At 33.5% G+C, this 22,227-nt stretch overlaps 1 protein-coding gene across 1 annotated transcript; it reads left to right on the forward strand.

Annotated features, from left to right (window-relative positions):
- The first annotated feature begins 25 nt into the window (after positions 1–25).
- LOC144835282 (ketosamine-3-kinase-like) lies at positions 26–11,853 on the forward strand. The gene is made up of 7 exons (XM_078690354.1): positions 26–78; positions 641–792; positions 1,037–1,224; positions 1,564–1,723; positions 2,567–2,762; positions 9,655–9,829; positions 10,715–11,853. The coding sequence occupies exons 2-7, from the start codon at positions 649–651 to the stop codon at positions 10,776–10,778; spliced, it is 927 nt and encodes a 308-aa protein (XP_078546480.1). The 5' UTR covers positions 26–78; positions 641–648; the 3' UTR covers positions 10,779–11,853.
- The last annotated feature ends 10,374 nt before the right edge of the window (positions 11,854–22,227 follow it).

Here is a 22,227-nt window from a genome sequence, read left to right on the forward strand (position 1 = left end):
CTCTAGTTTAACGTACACGAACTGAACTTGAACTATGACCAAGTGGTATGTTTTGATTGAAAACAGCAAACACAACATGTTAGTAAAACTAAAAAGTTTATAAATTTTCCACACGTAAATCAGATAAATTAGGCGTTTAACAAACTTGACTAACAAATCGTGCTTTTAAGACTAATAAACGTAGAAATAATTATTATTACGTGTTGCAACTGTTGTCATCTCATAAAAAGTAGGGTAGGCCTAGGCCTATTTAGTATTAAGTATATATGCTAGGCCTAGGCCTAGCTAGAGAGAGTCCTAGTATAGGCTAGGTAGAGTAGAGAGAACTCACTCAACAGTCAGAAGGAGGACTCGAGTCCTGCCTACTAGTAGGCTTACTCTACTCTAGTTCTAAACTAGGCTAGACCACTGTTACTAACTGGGCCTATAAATTATAATATTCGTTTGTGACATTTAATAATTTATAAAAACAAATTATTTATATATTATTAATGATCAATCAAATAAAATATTTTATGAAATTATGATTTTTTTTTTTATTAATGAAACAATGAATACAATGTATTATATATTATAGTAATGTAGAATACTGTATGTACAGTCAGTAGAAGTAGAATGAGAGTAATTTCTATATTTTTAGACAGCCTGATGATGGAGGACATTTTGAAGCGAGAATTGAATGTAAAGTCTGTTAAATTTACGGGTGGAGCATTGGGAGGATATATAAGTGATGGGCGGAGCTACGAAACAGAATCGGGCAAATATTTTGTCAAAGTTAACACGAAATCAGAGGTGAAAATGAATAATATTTAATTAGGCCTATGTAATAAAAAAAATATGTAAAAAAAAAATGCCCATATAGGACAATGGCAGAAATAGATGCAATCATAAACATATTGAAACAATTCAAATTGTCACATTTATACAGTTAGCTATTTACAATAATAATAAGTGTGTTTAACATTTTGCATAATTCTTGCATTGCAAGAGTATTTGTCAGATTGCCAACTACCATTTAATATTTGTATAATTTCAGGCAAAACGAATGTTTGATGGTGAATTTGAAAGTCTTAAAGCCATCAGTTCAACAGAGGTCATCAACGTACCCACTCCAGTTAAAATTCTTTCACATCCCTTAAAAAAGGGAACAATATTTATTATGGAATATTTGGATATGAGTGATTTGGATAGACAGTCTGCAAGGCTTGGTGAGCAGTTAGCAAGGTTTGTTTATAGCTATGGTATTATATTAGCCATCCTGTATCATAGGCACATTCAGTGATACTGTGTCATATCAGTATCACATATGGTGTCTGTAATTGTATTATGTAAAGGAGAATAGGCTACTTTATCTTGTGAATTCTCAATTATAAATTTGATGCATTGAAATATCAGTTGATTTGAACACACTGATCTATTGAAAAGAACCAAGTTATCAGGTGCAATATTTACAGGACTGATTGTACTTCCTCTCCTACTGTACATCCCTTGACCATGGCTTGGTGGTGACTTGCACAAATTTAATAATGAACTCCCACAACAAACTTTATTTTTTAAATGTAGACTCCATTTACACAATGATGAACTAAGAAAACAAGAAACAGCGAATCAGAAATATGTAGGCAAAGCAAATTCACTGACACCTGTTGGTCAGTTTGGTTTCCATGTTACAACATGTTGTGGTTATCTTCCTTCAAATAATGAATGGAAAACTGATTGGTTGGTATGTTCTTGATCATTTTTTTCCTGTTCACAGACAGTGGTCTTTACTTTGAGACTGTGTCTAATTAAATTCGTATATATGTGATCATCATCATCATCATCTTGACATTATTATCAACATCATCGTTATCATCCTCATCATTATCATTATCATCATCATCACCTTCATTATCAACATCATCATCTTCATTATCATCATCCTCATCATCTTCATCATTATCATCTTCATTATCATCACCATCATCATCACCATCATCATCTTTTTCATCATCATCATCATCATCATCATCATCATCATCATCATCTTCATCATCATTATCATCTTCATCATTATCATCATCTTCATCATCATCATCATCTTTATCATCATCATCATCATCTTCATTATCATCTTCATCATTATCATCATCATCACCATCATCATCATCACAATCACAATCACCATTATCATCATCATCGTCATCATCATCATCATCTTCATCATCATCATCTTCATCATCTTCATCATCATCATCACAATCACCATTATCATCATCATCCTCATCATCATTTTCATCATCATCATCAACCTCAACATTATCATTCTCATCATTATCATCATTGTCATCATTATCCTCATCATTGTCATCATTATAATCATCATCCTTGTCATTTTTATCATCATTATCATCATCATTGTCATCATTATCCTCATCCTTATCATTGTCATTATCATCATCATCCTTATTACTGTCATCATTACTATCATCATTATCATCCTCATCATTGCCATCATTATGTCATTCCAGTTAGGATCATCATACTTTATGATAGGTGATTCAAATCAGTATTTGTACATCTTCAGGAATTCTACGCTCAAAACCGTTTAAAGGAACATCTGGATATGATTGAGAAAACAAATGGTGACAGAGAATGTAGAGAGCTCTGGCCACAACTGGAGAGAAAAATTCCAGAGTTCTTCCAAGGTTTGACGGTGAAGCCAGCACTACTGCATGGCGATATGTGGTCAGGGAATGTTGGAGAAACAGATACCGAACCAGGTAAGAATTTCACTTCTTATTATAGAGTTCTGCGGTGCTGACGTCACGATGGTAGGTGGCGCTGCGTGGACGGTAGGTGGTGCTGCATGGTTGCTAGCCAACCAAGAAATGCGTTCAACTGGCCTGAGTTACTCCAAGTTTACCAATGGTTTGGAATAGGCTGATTGAAGTAGTCATTTTAAAACTTAATAATTTTCAATAAAAAGAAACTAAAATTTCAAAAGATCACTAAATATTTGTTTTTAATAATCTATTTATTCTTCAACTACAGTTTAAGTTAAAAAAAATCAAGCTAAGATCTATAGTGTTTATCAATAGCGGTGAACGCATTTTTGGTTGCGCCAGCAACCACGCAGCGCCATCTATCGTTGTGACGTCACACCGCAGAACTCTATAGTACTGGACAGACCAAAGAGGTTATATAATTAACTAGAGAGTGAACTCGTATGTAATCACAGCTCGAAAAGCAATCCCTATGTAGCATAATTGAAGTCACCCACCACGGTCACACACAACTCTCTAGCCGTTTGTAGTATCTCTATGGGACTTACACAGATATATATATCCGTTGAATGGTGTATGAATTAAAGTGTATTAAATAGCAAAGATTTTGTTAGTTCTAATATTTTGTTTATTACATTAACTTCATTACCATCTTGGATTGTATGTGTTTATTTCTTTGTATAAACCTGAACTAAACAAAAATAATTGAGACTTAAGAACGCGGTAAACAATGGTTGAAATTGTAGATATTGTTTGAAATATGATATTAGATAATTAATGTACTAGGTTTCTGTACTTAAGATTACACAATGATACTTAGCGACGTTAGCGATTGTTCTTCTCATGGTCGTTTTCTCATATTACCTTTCTTAACTCGGATTCTTGTGTTTATCACTTTTGCTTAAATTTCATTAGTAGCGAGGTAGATATCAGTGAGATGTATGAGATCAAGTATCACATGTTTACATGACATTGTTACCATGGAAATAATTGCAATTGTATATACAGACAAATTAGAAGAATTAGGAAATGAAGTACAGAGTTTAAAGACATATTTAGTGAGTGAAGTGGTATACATAGTCCTGTAATCAATTGATTGATGACTCATATTTAGCTGTTTTTAAAGAAATATTATGGAGATTTTGGTTTGCTCCTACAAGTGACCTACGATCTATACATAGTGTGTTGTTGTTGGTTGTCATCTGGAACTGGAATGAATCATCCACAACTGTGTCCAAGAATAAAGAGTGAAAGAATGTCCTTGCATCGTGTGCATCTCATAAGTTGCTAAGGATGATAATTGTATTTAATTACTGTGGAGTAGCTTTACGACAGTGAGTGGAGTGGTCCTAGGTTGTAAGGGAGTGTGGCGCAGTGTGTTGGATGTTCGACTACTGATCATGAGATCGAGGTTCGAATCCAACTCTAGCTGCATTGCTTGTATCCTTAGGCAAGATACATTTGCCTCTCTCCCCGTGTATAAATGGGAACTCGGTTAGATCAAGACACAACTTTGCACTAATTACTAGCTGCATTATGGAAGTATGTTTACATATGTGTTTGATCCAAAAAAATGACTGGGGTAATAATGTTCAGTGCTTAGAGGTTTTACAACATTAGGCGCTATATAAATCCAGGATATTATAGGTTGTCGGTCATCACAAATGAAAGTTCCCTATTTTACAAATCGATATGGTATACCATAGAGATAGTTCACTATGCTGTAATATCTCTATGGGTATACCCTCTACTTTGGTATTAATTTTCACATACTACTCAAATTAAATGCAAATTAATTCATGCATCGTTATTAGATTATAAAAAAACAAAAACACTTAATATTACCAAGTTACAAGTAATAATAGTATGATGGCATACTATCTTGAATCTACAAAACCTGATGCCGTTATTAGAAATTAATTAAAGGTTACTCAGGAGCAGTAGGTGTCAGTTCCCCACCCCAGGGCAGATATCTAGAAATGTCAGGTTTTAGTAAAGTGTTACGTTTCTTTTGTTACTTTCAATTAAATTTGTTTTAAAATAATAACTCGCTTTAAGCTGTTTTGTTTTCGATGTGTAAGTGTAAGGGGATATGTGATTAGTTGTTACGATTAAATTAATTCTAGTAAAGTTTTACTGATATCAATATTATGTATACCTAATGTCCTGTACTAGAATTAGATATATGATATTGATTCTACTATTCATTCATTCATCTTTTTATTTCAGAATACCATGGTGACATAATATGTCCATAGCAAAAGAGAAAAGAAAAAAATCTATGTACAGTACATCTGTCAAATAAAATTGATAAGAACTGCTACAATTATACAATAAACCTATTAACCCATCAAAACACACATGGATACACACACACATACATTTTTTAACTGAAATAATTCTTTCCTTTTACATCTCCTAATACATCATAATGTAACAGCTGAAACAAATGAAGAATTCTATAATTATTACAAACATTAATGTAAACTATTTCATAAAAATGTCTTTGGCATTTAGCAGCTGTTTTTCTGATAAATAATTCCTTTTTTTTGTGTTCGTTTCCTTTTTGTACATAAATGTTTGTTAGTGCTAGTAAACCTGATAAACTGATATCTACCAAGTTGCCAAGTTGCCGGCCATATCTAGGATAATGTATTATTTAGTTTTTGTAACATTACAGTATGTATTTACATGATCATGTTTCATTACAACATAAATCTAACATTCTATGCGGCTCTCACTCAGTGTGTTTCATAAATCTTTCACTTAAATGTTGTTTTTGCAAGATACACACACAGTACATATAAAGAATGATTTACGCACCAGAGATATCTTTATGTAGAACAAATGTGGTACATTTCATGAATGTTAAAAAAGTAGTTTTATTAGGGTTGTCTAAGGACTGAGGCCCCTAAAACAAATTGTAATGTAATCTGTTAAGCCTGTGAATCCAATGTCTGGGTTTTAGTCTAGTCTGGCTCTCCATCTTGAAAGACTACTGTCTACACTATCAAACTATTTTGACAAAAACCGTGATGTACCCAAATATGGTAGTGATAATTATGTCCAAATATGGTAGTGATATGTCCAAATATGGGAGTGATATGCCCAAATATGGTAGTGATATGCCCAAATTTGGTAGTGATGTGCCCAAATATGGTAGTGATATGCCCAAATATTGTAGTGATGATATGTCCAAATGTGGGAGTGATATGACATCATCATGTCCATATATGGGCACATCACATTTTTTGATAGTTTGTCTAGTGTAAACAGATCTTTATTTTAGAGAATATTTATTGTAGATCATCATGATAGTGTGTTTGTTTGTCCGTTATTAAACGGATTGCTACCTAGGAAAGTGATTGAATTTGCAATGCACTTTAATAATTAATATCAGTGTATCTTCCAACTGTTAAATTCTTAATATAATTAACTAATTGATGATAATGATAATAATATATAAAATAATTGATATTTTCATCCTAAGGCCGTGCCACAAGTATCATTCTTAATTACTGGAGCTGCTGTACTTGCAGCTCAATTCTTGATGGATTTTCTCCTTCTTTGCACATTGCACATGTTACCATATCCTTTCCTTTCACACTCAAAAGCACCGATCTTGGCTACTTATTCTTCTCTAATCCCTGATTTTCCGCATGAAATGATTAAGATAAAGATGGCGCAAAGGTGCAACACTGTTACAAATACACCTAGTATATTTTTACTTAACATCGATTACGTTTTACCTTTTAATCGGATTAAAATATTGTTTGTAAGAAGGTGATGTCAATAGGGCTTAGCAGGGTCAGTGTCTTGAGGGATGAGTACAATAAAACATGTGTTATATTTTCACTTGAGTTAGGCCATGGTTAATAGGCCTGTTTTTGCTACATAACCAAGAAAATACATTTATATAACTTTTTTCAGAATGCATTTCTGTTAAGACGGTATAACATTCCATTGGAATACTGTTCCTGAACGGATCAGGTACCTCCATACAATTAATTCTTTTAAAAAAACATTAAAATCATACCTTTTTCTGAGGCATATGAATTATGATATAATGGATAAATAAAAGAAATCGGATACAGTATGTGGTTGCTAGCGCCTTGAGCACTTTCAGTGGATATGTGCGCTATTTAAATTATTATTATTATCATTACCCAAAATAAAATACGCCCAGGCTTTCAAACTTCAAATTTGTCCCATTTCACTGCCAAGAAATTGAGGATACTTTATTCACAGCTACAGTAATAATAGATATTTTCATTCATTCATTCATTCATTTATTCGGTCAAAATCAACATACAATACATGATTACATAACAATGTTACAATACAAAAAGTTAAAACTTGAGACTCGCAATTAAAAAGAAGGAAAAAATGTTATAAACAATCTAAAACAATGCAAATGTCTAAAATGATGGTTAAAAAATGGCTTAAAAATGGTTTAAAAATGGCATAAAATACAGCATTAAAACAGAATACCGTTCAGTACCATAGTTTAAAAAAGTCATAAAAATACAAGTTATAAAAAGACAATAGAATATTAAAAAGCGTTCAGTTAAAAAGTAAGCAGCAGAATAAAGTTATGAACATTAAGAATAAAACAGTTAAGTTGATTTCGACCAGGATAGCCCAAAAAAACCAATTACCTAGGTTTATTTCCGTTGGGGTCCTGTAGTATTTTATTGTGATTTTAAATTATTTTATCCTTATTTACCGGTTTTCTCTTTTGTTCGTTAAGTATTCTTTAACCAGTTTTCTAAATATCCCAACACTCATGGTGTTTTTTATGTCGTTTGGTAATTTGTTCCAGTCATTAATGGCTGTAGCATAAAAAGTTCCATCGATAGCTTTAGATGCTTTTGGCGTAATGAAGTTGAATTCACTTTGTCATGTACCATGGCTATGTTGGTCACACACCTTATCAAAATATTCATGTAAATACGAGGGAGCGTAATTATTTAAAATCTTATGCACTGTATTTAACTTCATTTAAGTTACTCTGTACATTGTATCATTAACATTACTCTTCTTACTGTATAGATAGTAAAGGAATGGAAAAATCTAGAATTGTATTTTCTGTGTCAGATAATAAATGACTTGTGTGCCATCTGAGAGAAAAAATATATTATTTTATCTCAGTTATTATTAAGTGAAAAGTTGGCAATCATATGCCAAGTCCCTTATGAATCATTATCAATTTCATTTTCCTCCATTAGGGATACTATCACTAATTCCCTCTAAACTTCATTCAATTTGATTCTTTTTCTTTACGATACAGCATCTGAACTTAATGGTATTTAAGCTTTAACTTAACTTTTATATCCATTATGTTATTTTAAAAATCACGAAAAATGCCACTGTTTTATCCCTTGCTTCTGAAATGTTACTTTAATGATAATAAACAGTAGTATATTAAAAGCTTTTTTAACTGCAGAAAAATTTGATAGATCACTATTTTATTCTGACCCTTGACCTTGTTTCAAGGTCATTAAGTCTACCTGTCAAAGCTTTACTATAAATATTTTAGTGTGTCATCATTTTAACGATTTTTCGATCACCATTGACAGTCTTATTTATATATTGAATATAATTTTCTAGTTAGTTGATCTTGCAGAACATTTAACGATTCAATCATTTTAAATTTAAAGAAAATGATAGATTTTTATTTAATGAGTTGATTTATTTAAAGATTTTAAATTTGAAATGTTTAATAGGTTTTTAGCTAGTTTATCTCTAAGTTGTCAATAGAGGCCTTGCTATACATTTATTCAATCATTTAAAGTTTAAAATATTAAATATGTTTTTAAATTAGTCTTTTTACTCAGAATCTAAGTTGGAACTTAAAATATACTTAATATTACACTTTATAAATTTTTAAATAATTTTTAAAAGATGTAAATAGAAATACCCTTTTAGTTCTGTTTTAGAAAATGTGGTGTTTTTTGTTCACAATAAAAATTTAAAACCATAAACATTTATGATACATTTATAAAATTATGATTTTTAAAATAATCTTCAATTAAATTATGCATAGGCATTCATAAGATGAATGTATGTATTACATATTTTAATACAAATTATTGTTATCATTTTTCAAAAATGGTTTTTCTATCTCTGGAGAAATAAAATACCCATAAAAATTCAAGCAATTTATGATATGATTTTATTTTACTTCTATAAATAGTTCCCAGAGGATGAAGAAATATTTAGCCTTAAAAATCATTCTTTTCATTCAGGCAATATGTCTGTTGCGCTATTGAGCAGTAGAATATGATTTTTTAAGCGTTCTTTTGGTATTTTGCAAGCCAAATATGCCTGTACTTATCTTACTAAACAGAATGAGACTAATTTCTATACAGTGTACATTTGAAAATAATAATAATTAATAATAATAATCTTTATTGGAATAACGACACCTTTATAACTGTGGCACGCGTGTCCAAGAACATCAAAAACAAAACTAGTGTTATACTTTAATACACATTTTTACACACTATTGAGTAAAAAGTGCGATTTATAAAGTACTACTCCTCCCTTATTCGTTGTAGTATTGAGCTGGGATTTGGCGTGAATATACTACAGGGACATGTCCTCAAAGCTATAGAGCCGGATTTTTAAATTTCAAACCGGATGCAGCCATATGACGTCTTGAAGATGGTACCGTATAGCCGTATAAACTATTTGGTAGCGAGGTTATTGATGTGTATGTGACGTCACATCCCGTCTTATGACGTCATTACAGCTTCTTTTGCTGTACCCCGAGTAACGCACATTCGTGCTTGTTTCTATACATTTCTATTTTTACAACAAAAATTAATATGGAATTGATCATGGAAGAAATGAAATAAAATTGTATTTGTATAAATTATTTTTGCAGTTATTTTTGATCCAGCAAGTTTCTACGGCCATTCTGAGTTTGACCTTGCAATTGCGGGGATGTTTGGAGGTTTTAGCAAACGTTTTTACGATGCGTACCATAACTTGATTCCAAAGCAATCGGGCCATGATAAGAGGCAAGAGTTATATCAACTCTTTCACTATCTTAACCATTGGTAAGTAGTTGCTTACTTAAACCATTGAATATAGAGGTTCAACAGTTCCTGTTGTTGTTGATGATTGGTTATATTGGGAAACTTTCTTAAAGATATATTGTCCACCAAAAAAAAAAATTTTTTTTTAAATATTCCATTTTAATGCCACCATGATATTTATTCACTTTGACCAAAAACTGGATCGAAATAAAAAGTATTTAAAGCAAAAAAATGCCTAAATTGGTTTTTAGTTAAAATTAACTGTTTGTTTTGAAATAATTATTTTTGTTGATTTTTTTTTCTACTGAAATGAATAACTTTATTAAAACTGCAAAATGGCATATTAAAGTCTGATTTTATTAATCTTTATTTTTCAGGTTTTTGGGGGACAATACATCTTTAACATAAACAACAAATAATAATTATACTGACATGAAAACAAACCAGCATAAATATGAATAGTTACCCTGTTATTAACAAGACACAATATTCACAGCTAACCAGCTTAAATGCTCATTATTTCTAAATAATTACCCATTAATAAAACACTCTCTGGTATTATATTTCATTGCTTTATCATTGCTCCAGATTTGTCAAACCTTTGTGTTCTTTGATGCCACTGTCCTTGTTTTGTTTCATAATTGTTTTTTATTTCAATTGTTTGTTTAATAATTATTCATTTCTTTAATTAAGATCAATCAACCATGCCCAATTTAGAGAGATGCTACTGAATTTGAAATTTTATCCATTTCAATTTTGCAAATCTCATATTTTTCAGAGGTAATTTAATCTTTGTTGTTAACCAACGCACAGAAAGTTTCTCAATATTCCCGGCAGCTGTTATTTCTTTTTGTGGTATTTCTATTTATTTTCTATTAATATTCTTGTCTTGATATTTTCCCGCAGGATTCACTTTGGTTCAGGATATCGAGGCAAGTCAGTGGGAATCATGAAAAACCTTCTCACCTGACCTTTTTATTTTACTAGTAAAATCCTAATAATCTTATACGTGCTCAATTTGGTGCTTGATTCAAATTAATGGACATTTGGGTCATTTTTAAGTGGTACAAATAATGTAAAAATGATTTTTTTACATAATTTCAATATCTGGTGGTGATATGATCTGTTATCGAGGCTAACACTTTGAGAGAGAGCATAAAATAGACAAATCCATTTGATACACAGTGAGTGTTAGCTTTCATATGCTAACATGTTGATGTGTCATGAGTCTATATTTATTATTTACTATTAATCGTTAACAACAAGTCATCGTGTTATAATGTAAATTGAAGTAATGTGAATTGAGATGTGTTGACAGCCAAGATGCAACACACTTGAATGCTGTATGAATATTCTTGATATAGTGGAGTTAAAGGGACGGTGTAATACCTGAAATACCTGTATGAATATTCTTGATATAGTGGAGTTAAAGGGATGGTGTAGTAACTGAAATACCTGTATGAATATTCTTGATATAGTGGAGTTAAAGGGACAGTGTAGTAACTGAAATACCTGTATGATTATTCTTGATATAGGCCTAGCGGAAGGGATGGTGTAATATGTACAAATATGTTCAATTTTGTGGAGTTAAAGGGACTGTAATAATAGAACTACAATAATATACTTTTGTATAGTTGTTTTTATTTTGTGATTTGTTGTGTTTTGTTATAATTATTTCTATGTTCGTTTTATCTGTTATTTTGGGCCCCTTGACTGTCAGAATACTGTTTAAGGCCACCTTCTATAAATAAGGTTAAATTAAAAATAATTAATGGCTATGAATATTTAGGTTAAAAGGATTTTGGTATTTCAAAATAATAGTTAATCCAGAGTCACTATAATAGCTCTATGGTTAATCCTAGCAATATAAGTAATCCAAAAGCAACATTTTATACTTGCTATACAAACGAACCAAAAAACTACATTTTTAAATAAGATTTTAACATAATTAATTATTAGAAACATTGTTTTTACTGGTAAAACATTAAAATGTTTATAATGCTAAATGATTTAACTAATAAATGTATTGCACGTTCAAGGCTGGATATACTATTTGTCATCAGTCTTTTAATGGTGGTGGAACGCTATGACCAATGAAGCGTGCATTTTCACGCCGCAATTTGCGTATAATATTCATTGCCTAATTAAAAAACCATTACCCTTTGAATTATTCATGAGTATGCTAATTACATGTACTAATTTGATGAATGATATTCGGATGTTTTAACGATACATTATGCACCTCTAATGACATTTTATACATTTGCCAAAGGAGACATTAATGACTTTTTTTATAGTAGTATATAATGGTATGCGAAACTTAGCGTAGGAGGACGTCTGCTTGTGTTATGAAATTCTGTTTTATGTTTATTTTTATCAATATCATACAAGACTAAAATTACCTGGTAGGGTGTAAAATAAAGTAACTAAACGCGTAAAGGCCAATTATATATATAGAATCTATGTTATTCCTTATGACCATTTACACACAACGCGGAGCGGACGGGCGGTTTCCGCTCAGGATAGTTACAGATTCTACGTGGGACAAGCTACGCGGTTTTCCGCTTACCGTTACCGCTCGTCTATGTAAATTGGCCGTTACAAACAATATTACCTAAAAAAAGGATCGATGAAAGTATGGAATGAAAATCTTACGTTTATAATCTAATGTTTCAACATTAATCCAAACATGACGTCATAGGGATACATGTGAGTGGTCTATATATAGAATCACAATTTGACTCGCTATCGCGCTTCAATTTCTGACGTAATACGAACGTGTTATTTAGAAGTAGCGTACAGAATCTGTCAGTTGAAGTATGTACTCGTACAAATCAATATATCCACTACAGTAGATCTTATATCCATAATGTGTATTTTATGATTAATTATGCCTTTCTAGTTATATAGTTCGGTTTTATGGAATGCAGTACACATTATATAAAACAAATTAACTATTAAACTAAACATCCATGACTCAAATGGAGAAATTTACTTAATTTCTCGATGCTCAAAACTAAACTTTCAAATATGACAAGCGTGATCGGCAGACGTTTGATGGTTGGTCGGTAGTTTTAGATTTCACGCTTCACTGCGTTTTGCCACTTTATTTGATTCTGCAAACTATTCGCTTTGTTACTTCTGGAATTTTGACAGTTGTGAACAATCGCAATATTTATAAATATAACCTACGATGACTTTTGTCATTTAGTTTCTTTAATTATCCGAATTATCTATTTAATTGGAATATCAAACGTGTGTATTTGTTTAGGGTGGGTATGTTTGTATACCCCATTTGAGTACTCATGCCTTATTTCAATACTAAAATTTATTCGCATTGATATACACAGTAGTAGCGGATCCAGGACTTTGGGGTGAAGAAAGGCCTACATACAAATGATGCTAAACTTGTTCAAATGTACTGTATACGACCCGCTCAACGTAGGCCTACATTTCTCTCTATTGACTCCTCCCTCATATTCTTTCTCGGGTCCCTCTTCAACTCCTCGTATTTATCTTCCCTCTCGCGTATTCCCCTTAGCATTATTGTTACAGTATTTTAAATTTAAATTATAATATAAACAAAAACATACCAAGGGAAATTAAATCTGTTTGGCACGCGGACATGTTTTTGAATTTACATTACAATTTGCTTATATCACGTGTCATTCATTAGTTGTTGAGAACCCAGTAGTTGAAAGAGTGCCGCTGTCTAGGTATACGACGGCCGTGGGTGTTGGAGATGGTATGCAACACATTCCTCCATATTTCGGCAATTGGATTCACACACGTTTTGTTCGTAGGATTTCAAAGCACGCGTGTATGCTGGTGTATTGTTAGGGTGTGGCTATGGTCAAGTCTTGCTTCTTGTAAAATACAGGGTTTTTATTAAATTCCGTTATCGTCAACGAACCTATACGTACTGTGGCACTGCGAATTTGATAAGCTTTACACGTGACCACACCAAAATATAATCAAACTTATTTTTAGATTTCGCGAACTAATCGACTGCTTGAACATTTTCATAATTGATATTTCAAAATTTCTATTCAATCTTTAATTTCACGGTTTATAAAATAATGAGTGGTAGCGTAAGTTTCGACAAACTTGTCGGTAGGCCTACACTAGTACGGTAACTAGTATTACAAGCCGTTTTATCATGTCTATCTTTACCCCCGGATTAAACTTTATTCAAATACATTGTACTGAAGTGCGTGACATCGTGGAACATTGTGTTGATGTAGGGTTACCATTATTTTATTCTGAATTCGAAGCAATTTAAATGCAAATAATTTTGGAAATGTATATTTTTCTATATAAATTTTAATGTATTTATAGTAAATCTCGCAATGGCCTTTTTACTTTAGTTATAATTTGTTTGTCTTTTCTTCGCGGTCACCGTATCATGCCGAAACCGATTCCATTTCTCTCGATTTATTGAGGTAGTGATAGATACAATTCAAAACAATCGTGATTTTTTATTTGTTCGCCCTTAGGCCCTGTATTCTGGACGCCAGAAATATTATTTTGCTTTAACTCCCCTAACCAGTAGACCGTCTCCCGCGTGGATTATAGACATTTGCCGACTCTAGCCCTGGGCAGACACTTGTTCGATGATTTGTTTCACCAATTATAACAAATTATTATATGAGATGTTTGATGAGACCGGCAATTAAATAATGTTTCTATTTTGTCAATATTATCTTAATCTTCATTTTAGTCAACTTTGACCACTGTGGCATCACCGGTGTTCGTTTGCACTTTTCATGTTAAATTTAGCACCAAATATGTACATTTTTCCAAATAACAAGATCAATAGTGGTGTGCCATAGGCCTATAATGGAATTCCGTTTTTATGCCGCGTGAAAAAAAAATCCATGTAGGCCTACTGTAGTTATATTTTATATCTGCAGGGAATAAGAGTGAAATGTCTCTCTTCACTGTTTTTAAGCACTTTTAGTTTGGTTTATTAATCCATCGTATCTTATGTAGTTGTTTTACGTAAATCCTTGTATTTTACGCGTAATGTCACGTAGACTTGCTTCCAGACTGACACGCGTACGTATTCCATTAGCATGTTGACTCACTGAGATTTAAGCCGTGATCATAAGTCCCGTGCTGTGTACTTAACTGTCTCGTTATGTGTTTTATTGTTGTTTTCATCAGATAATGTTTCCGTTTTTCATTGTCAAGTTGTCGATAATGTTCCATCAGTTGGCTTTCTTCTTTGATGTGAAAAAGTAAAGAATGAGATGAGAACTAAAATTGGCTTCATTCTTGAAAATGCGATGCTAACATTTATTTATTGTCAATGCAGATATATTGATTGAAATGAAAGATAGTGTATAAGCACAGAGAAATAGTTTAGACTAATTATTTAGACTATTAATTAGTTTAAGATATTGTCTCCTTTTTTTTTTCTTCAAATTTTTGTTGAATACCGGTATGCCATTTTAATGTCACGTATTTACCTAAAGAAGATGTAATTTAAAGCAAAAAATACTTATATTGTCTGTCAGACAATGGTTTTTGGTTACAATTAACCGTTTGTCTTTTTATAAGTGAAATAATTTATTTATTTTTTTTTTTTTACAGAAGTGAATAATTTTATTAAAACTGCAAAATGGGCTAATTTAAAGTCTGATTTTATTAATTCATTTTTCATGTTTTTGGGCGACAATACATCTTTAAACTAATTTCTTCACGATATAAGTAAATTTTCTCACTCACTAAAAAAAAAATCTTCAAATCGAGCACAAGGGTGAATATGCGCAGTGTTCTTTCGAGCTTGTGGTGGTCATTCATTCATTTTCGGACGATGACCCCTTGTAAGCATATGATGTTATCTGTCTTTAAAAAGATGAGGAGAAAGTTTCTAAGACATTAAAATATTTAAGAAAATTAATTATAGACTAATTGCCGGTTATCACCATCATCACTAACCAATTCGTCCATGGTGTACTGTGTTATGTAAATTACATCCAATGTGAACGGATAATTTCAATAATTACAGATAAATACGCGTAAATACATGCAAAACACTTTGTTATTATGCGATTTTTCCGTTGATATCTAAACCACCATCATTAGCGTAATAAAGATTACTACTGTAGCCCGTGGGCATACTCTCGGGCCGAAAGCCGGACAATAGACGTTAATGACCTCTTTAAGACCTACCAGGATTACAAACACATTTTACATGCACATGTATTATCCTCTGGCTGATGTCCAGCTAATTATTTCGTATCTGTAGGGTGTAATTATTTACCAGACTGAATGTAAACTTTCATTGCATCACCTTTTGTTACTAAAGGTTTTGTTTAATTATGAAACCCCCCCCCCCCCCCTTTTTCAATGAGAAATGGACGCGTTCTGAAATCTTCCTTTATACCTACGATTGTGATTGGTCAAATCATTTGCGTTGCGCGTACATCCTTTCACTGTGTCCACTGAGAAGCTTTTAAAAAATAGGTTTTGGTGTGATATACACGATTGTGATTGGTCAAATCATTTGCGTTGAGCGTACATCCTTCCATTGTGTCCAATAAGAACAAAGCTTTAAAAAATAGGTTTTTGATATAATATGAACGTTTTAACAGATTTAAGTGAGATGGAGAGGACACTGCATTGACATGCCTTTATCCACGATTGTAATTGGTCGAATCATGTGCGTTTCGCGTACATCCTTTCTTGTTTCCACGGAGAAAAGAAGCAAAAAGAAGGGAAATCTGATTTGAAACAGATGGGTTTCAAGTGATACACAGCCAATGGCATAATCCCTACCTTCGATCCGTTGCTAAAAATAAAAAAAGTTTGACATGTCGTCTTTGAATCATTAGCGGTAAGATCAAAGGAAAGCAGATTGTATTGTCCTCCATTATGCTTTGTAATTATATGTACATAATACACTGTGGAGATAGTATAGCTTATTTGCATCGTGTGGAACGTGCTCTCATGTTTAAACACGATTGCAGGGGATTCCACGCTCGTATATCGATAATTTAAAATGTAGAAAATTAAAGGTCGCGTGCCGATACTGTGAAGGGCAAGCTGTTGCCCTGATATCATCTTCTAAAAGACGTACGTGTTGACGATTTGAATGGGGGTGGGGTGGTGGTGTTGCTTGTGCGTGCGGGGTCACTCATACATAGGTAGGCCATTGTCCAACAACAACAAAAGAATTGATTTGACCACAGAATATACCAGTTGGTCAATTGTCTACATAATTATTTTAATGCATAACCCACATCGCCATTTATCAAAATGATTAATTTCCATATTTTTGTGTGATATTTCACCATAGAAACAGGTGGAAATAATTTAAAGTTTACTTTCGGACAACCTTTGACCGAATGACCACAAGATGATGGTCAATAAACGGACAATGTTATAACAAACAAGGAAACTGTGAATTGAAACTGTAACAAATACACAAACGTGTGAAAAACAAATGTGGGGGACAATAGACCCCCAAAGGGGACAATAGACCTCCCAAGTCTCCCAGCTTTCCAGGAGTTCTCAACTCCAGGTATTTCTTATAAAGTGAGTCCCCTTATTTGATTGGTCGGCTATACGCAGCGCGTACGGTAACCTGGGATAACACGTCCTTTTCACGCGGTTCGTTTCATTCATGATTTGAGGTTCCCTCTAAGATTCAAATAAGATATCATATATACAGTTTTCTGTATTATCGAATTCAGCTTGTTTACAATGGTTTTGTAGTAGTCTGACAAGTCATCTATACTTTCTATCGATGTACGTGTGTATTCAGTTTGCTTTCAATTGGTCAAAACACAAGCAACTCCTATAAAATGTGCAACATATTATGGAAGACTTATCATCACAAAGCGCGCTTATTTAACGATACAAACGCATGAATATTAAGATATTCAACAGAATAATAGCAATACCGCACGGGGTGTGTGTCGTCATCACGGTTATTTATTTATTTATTTATTTTTTATTTTATGTCTTTAGGCACTGTGGCCAAGGATTACCAATAGTGAATTAATCACTGTCCTATCAGATAGGTGGTAATCCCCCTGATACAGAGGCTATTGTGTGAACCAGTTCACCGGGGTAACCCCCTACTCTTTTTCGAATAATGAACTGGGTTCTTTAAAGTACACACAGGTTATAACTGTGTACACTGGACCTACGGTTTATAGTCCTTATCCGAGAAGACTTGTTCCACCACCAGAACTAGGAGCGAGTCGGCCTCGAACCCTTGCCGATGTTAGTTGGCTCTTTAGGTACGATAAACGGCGCCCCTGCCTTAACCGCTCGGCCATATGACTCGCTCTTGATTGATAGATAACCGTCGTGCACGGATGGACACTCGCATTAGCATGTAGCTTTTCGGTTTGAAATTGAAGAAAGGTTGAATATCGATTATCGATTAGTGATCAATATTGGTACAGAACTGTCATGTTTAAGTTCAATTTGATTTCTTCATCGTACATAATTCCGTTTTGTTAGTTATTGGAAAACATATTGACTTGTTTCCCTTTTAGGTACAAATACCGCAAAAGATGGATTTTATATTGAAAACGGTTTTTGACATTTTGACGCGTTTGCTCCTCCTCCTCCTTCGTGCACCATGAAACCGTTACCCAAGGTTACCGTACGCGTTGTATATAATAGCCAATCAAACTATCAGAAACTAGACGTGAGTTTTCTATAACAATTAAGCAATATTAAAGCAAGCCGTCACAAAAACAATGTTTTGTATTGTATAAAACATGATGTTAGTCTATTAACACCGAGAAAAAAACGTGCTATTTTGGCGTCGGAAATGATTAAAAATATCTAACGAGGGGGAACATATTGCAGTTCTATTAGTCTGAAGTGGGGGGATAGTAAGCCAGCCATATCGAGACTGTTATGCATTCAATTGTAACCATTTTGATTACTAAAATACACATAAATGCTAGGATTGTTTACATCGACATCTGTCGCAAAGGTAGTATTAACTTCGTTCATCGTAAACTATCAATGAGTATGAAATAATATAAAATAAGTTTGATTTTAAATGTCATTAGCTTTATTATCATTAAAGCTCTGTCTACACTATCAAACTTTATGTGACAAAAAAATGTGATGTGCCCATATATGGACATGATGATGTCATATCACTACCATATTTGGGCATATCTCTACCATATTTGGGTGCATCACATCATTTTGATAGTGTAGACAGAGCTTAAGAATATGTTCAGTTATCTATTTCATAAAGATAAAAAAATGTCTTTATAAATTGCATGAATTACACAGTGAATCTGAGATATGTTTATTACTAAAGTTGATAAAGAGTTTTGGACGACTCATAGTCATAGTTTTCCCAGGTGGTACCTTCAGGGAGAGCGACACAACGATGCATTTTTTTATTATTATTTAGTACGGTAATTATCATCAATACATACTTGTGGGTTGCTTTGTCGCTTTATGGCGCGGAATTATTAGTTTATAATCCTTTTTCGCGCCATGTACAAGTTTTTCGCGCGTTAAATATTCACTTGGGAATTTATACCGCATTCGACTTTTGATTGACGACAAATTCAAATTATTTACCGATATATATTTGGTATTATAAATAAACACAGGCATTTTTATAATTAGAACAGTCCGTTTATAAGATGCTGATGATGACGGTAAAACGAACGAGTGTTGATGTTTTACGGTCACCTCTATTTTATAGTATTAATCACCCTTTTTGTTAGGTTCCCGTGGGCTGTGGGGTCCCTTGGGGTGGGGGTGTTCACCCACTGGACCTACCCGCATACCGCCTCGACTGTTGAGTGTGTCAGAGGCTACGGATCTTTTGTTACCCCGATGTGGAGTATCCCACCACGGTATCAATTCCTGCTATCCAACGATCATATTATATAGAAGATATACCTCACATATAAAACATTAACACTTTTTCAGCGTATTCGTGTTCTAATTAGGTGACCTGTGACCCGCCATCGTCGTCGGAGTGTAATATCGTGATTTGAGTATTTAGCTAATGCGTGATTACACCCGAGGGTTGCTAATCTACGATACCATGCTACGGCTCTCTAATAATCTGACAGGATTCCAATAACGCCGATCTATTTATCCGGTAAAAGGAATTTTGCATTGATATTGTCATCAAAAAATAAGTCAATGAGATGTTTACATTTAACAATAACTCTTTGTGGTGTTTTCACTTTAACGTAAAGATCGTGCTTGATGCCAATATAGCATTTTAAACATGTTTTCACCGATTTATTCATTCGTTCGTTACTCATGTGTAGTTCGTTCTCGTCCGTTCGTTCGGTAGTTCGTTCGTTCTCGTCCGTTAGTTCGTTCTAGTCCGCTCCTTCTCGTCCGTTCGTTCTTGTTCATTAGTTCGTTCTCGTCCGTTCGTTCTCGTCCGTTCGTTCTCGTTCTCGTCCGTTCGTTCTCGTTCTCGTCCGTCCGTCCATTCGTTCGTTAGTTCGTTATCGACCGTTCATTCGTTCGTTCATTTTATTCATTCTCTTTTCACAGATTGTAGATAGTTTGTTATGTTATACATAAATCATAAATCATCCAGCATTTCTCTGGTCTTCTTTCTGGTCCTTTCATTATTACATACCAAAAGAAATGTAATTGTGACAATAAGTTCCCTTTTACTATATGCCAGCGTAGTAAAGTATGACTCATTCTAATATACACAGCAGTGAATTAACTATATAAAATGTGTGTATACCCTAGCATCAATATATTATCAATTGATGATGATCGTATCCTAAGAGTTTGATTGAGTTTGGCGACGAGAGGCTTAATTACCGTGATCTCTTCTCTACCGCGCGGCGGCATATTAACCATAATTCTAATTGAATATTTTACTATTTTTGTCAGAATTTAACAAAAATCGATTCTCTTAATTCACTTTATAATTAATAGTACTAAATACCTAGGCTACTTTTAATTGTCCTAGGGAGGTCAATAATGTATTGATGCACTATCGGCGCTCCATATGTGATTATAGCATTGTCTTTAATCTCTGGGACTTTATTCGATTTTATGTTCTTCAAAACGACAATTCGGCTTAATATTTGTAAAAGATAAACATTTTGGCACACATGGCGTGTCATAATTTTGTTACGGACATGGAATACACAAAAACACAATGAATATAAGCAACGATTGTTCCTGGGAGTTGTAAACCTCTCTGGATTTTTCCATCTGTTTACATTAAAAACATTCCTAAACATAGTCTTTTTTACCGCAATTGAATTGAAAATGTGTAATGTGAATATTCACGTACGAATGCTTGTCGCATTAAAGCCACCGAACACCCGAGGCGTTTTCCCTTAAAACAAATTGCCTGTCATTTTACAAACGCTTGAGGTCTTTTTTACTAAATTGTCTCTAATTACAGGCCTTGAATTTTAACAATCAATTGTTAATCAATTGTAAATTTTACAAGCGTAAATGAAATAAAAGTACATGAAAATGAGTATTGTTTGTACATGACCCCTGTGATACAGAAGTATAAATCAACAACGGCGGGAATTTGCAATCTGCTGATTAGCTCGGCAAGTTTCAAGGAAAAAACAGACTTTGATAAATTCTCAGTCTACTTTGTTCTCTGTGTATTCGATAGGGTACTCTCTAGCTAGATTCACAGAAGAGCCATTAGGGACTTTACGCAACAGGACGGTTTAGGGAAGGAGCGTTAAGGTGGCGTTATGTAAGCGGCGTACATATTTTTGAGAATCTGTGTTTGCAACCTCCGCCCACTTCGGTAAAGCTCATTCATGAGCACCGTCATGTGGCTTCCCGTCCTGTTGCGTAAAGTCCCTAATGAAAGGATGAACAACATGATTCGATAATGTCAGTAAAACTAAATTAAAATTTGACAAAAAGTTGGACGGTGTTGTATAAGTTGTAGGGAGGACTATACAAGGCCTCTTCTTAATAGACCATGAACTAACCACTGTACATAACATGGACAATATACCTATTAGTCATAAAATGATTTTTTTTGTCTTTTGTCTAAGACAATTGTTATAAACGGAAGAAATTCTCCAAAAACACAATTTTTACGGTTACAAAAACAAGATAACATACAGAAATAAAGAACACCGAGAGACATTACATTGAAAGAGATAGGCCTATCTCCGTCGTGTGATGTATGGCGGTCCCGGTTTTGCATATCATACAGCATTTAAGCCAATTAGACAAGGCAACCAGTACTTAGATAGTCATATTCAGCTGCTTGCCATCGGCAAATAGTCGCTCTTGTCCCCTACGCACCAAACGACTAACCTTCAATTCTACGCTATTAATAATATCTCTGAAGATCCCGGGGCATCCTTGTTATGGTTCGATGTACTTTACGAAATTTAACGACCTTTTTTCCCGTAAAACATCGTGAGAACTATTATTAATATACCTGTTTTATTGGA

Source organism: Antedon bifida, chromosome 2, assembly GCF_963402885.1.
Source record: "Antedon bifida chromosome 2, ecAntBifi1.1, whole genome shotgun sequence".
Classification (NCBI taxonomy): Eukaryota; Metazoa; Echinodermata; class Crinoidea; order Comatulida; family Antedonidae; genus Antedon; species Antedon bifida.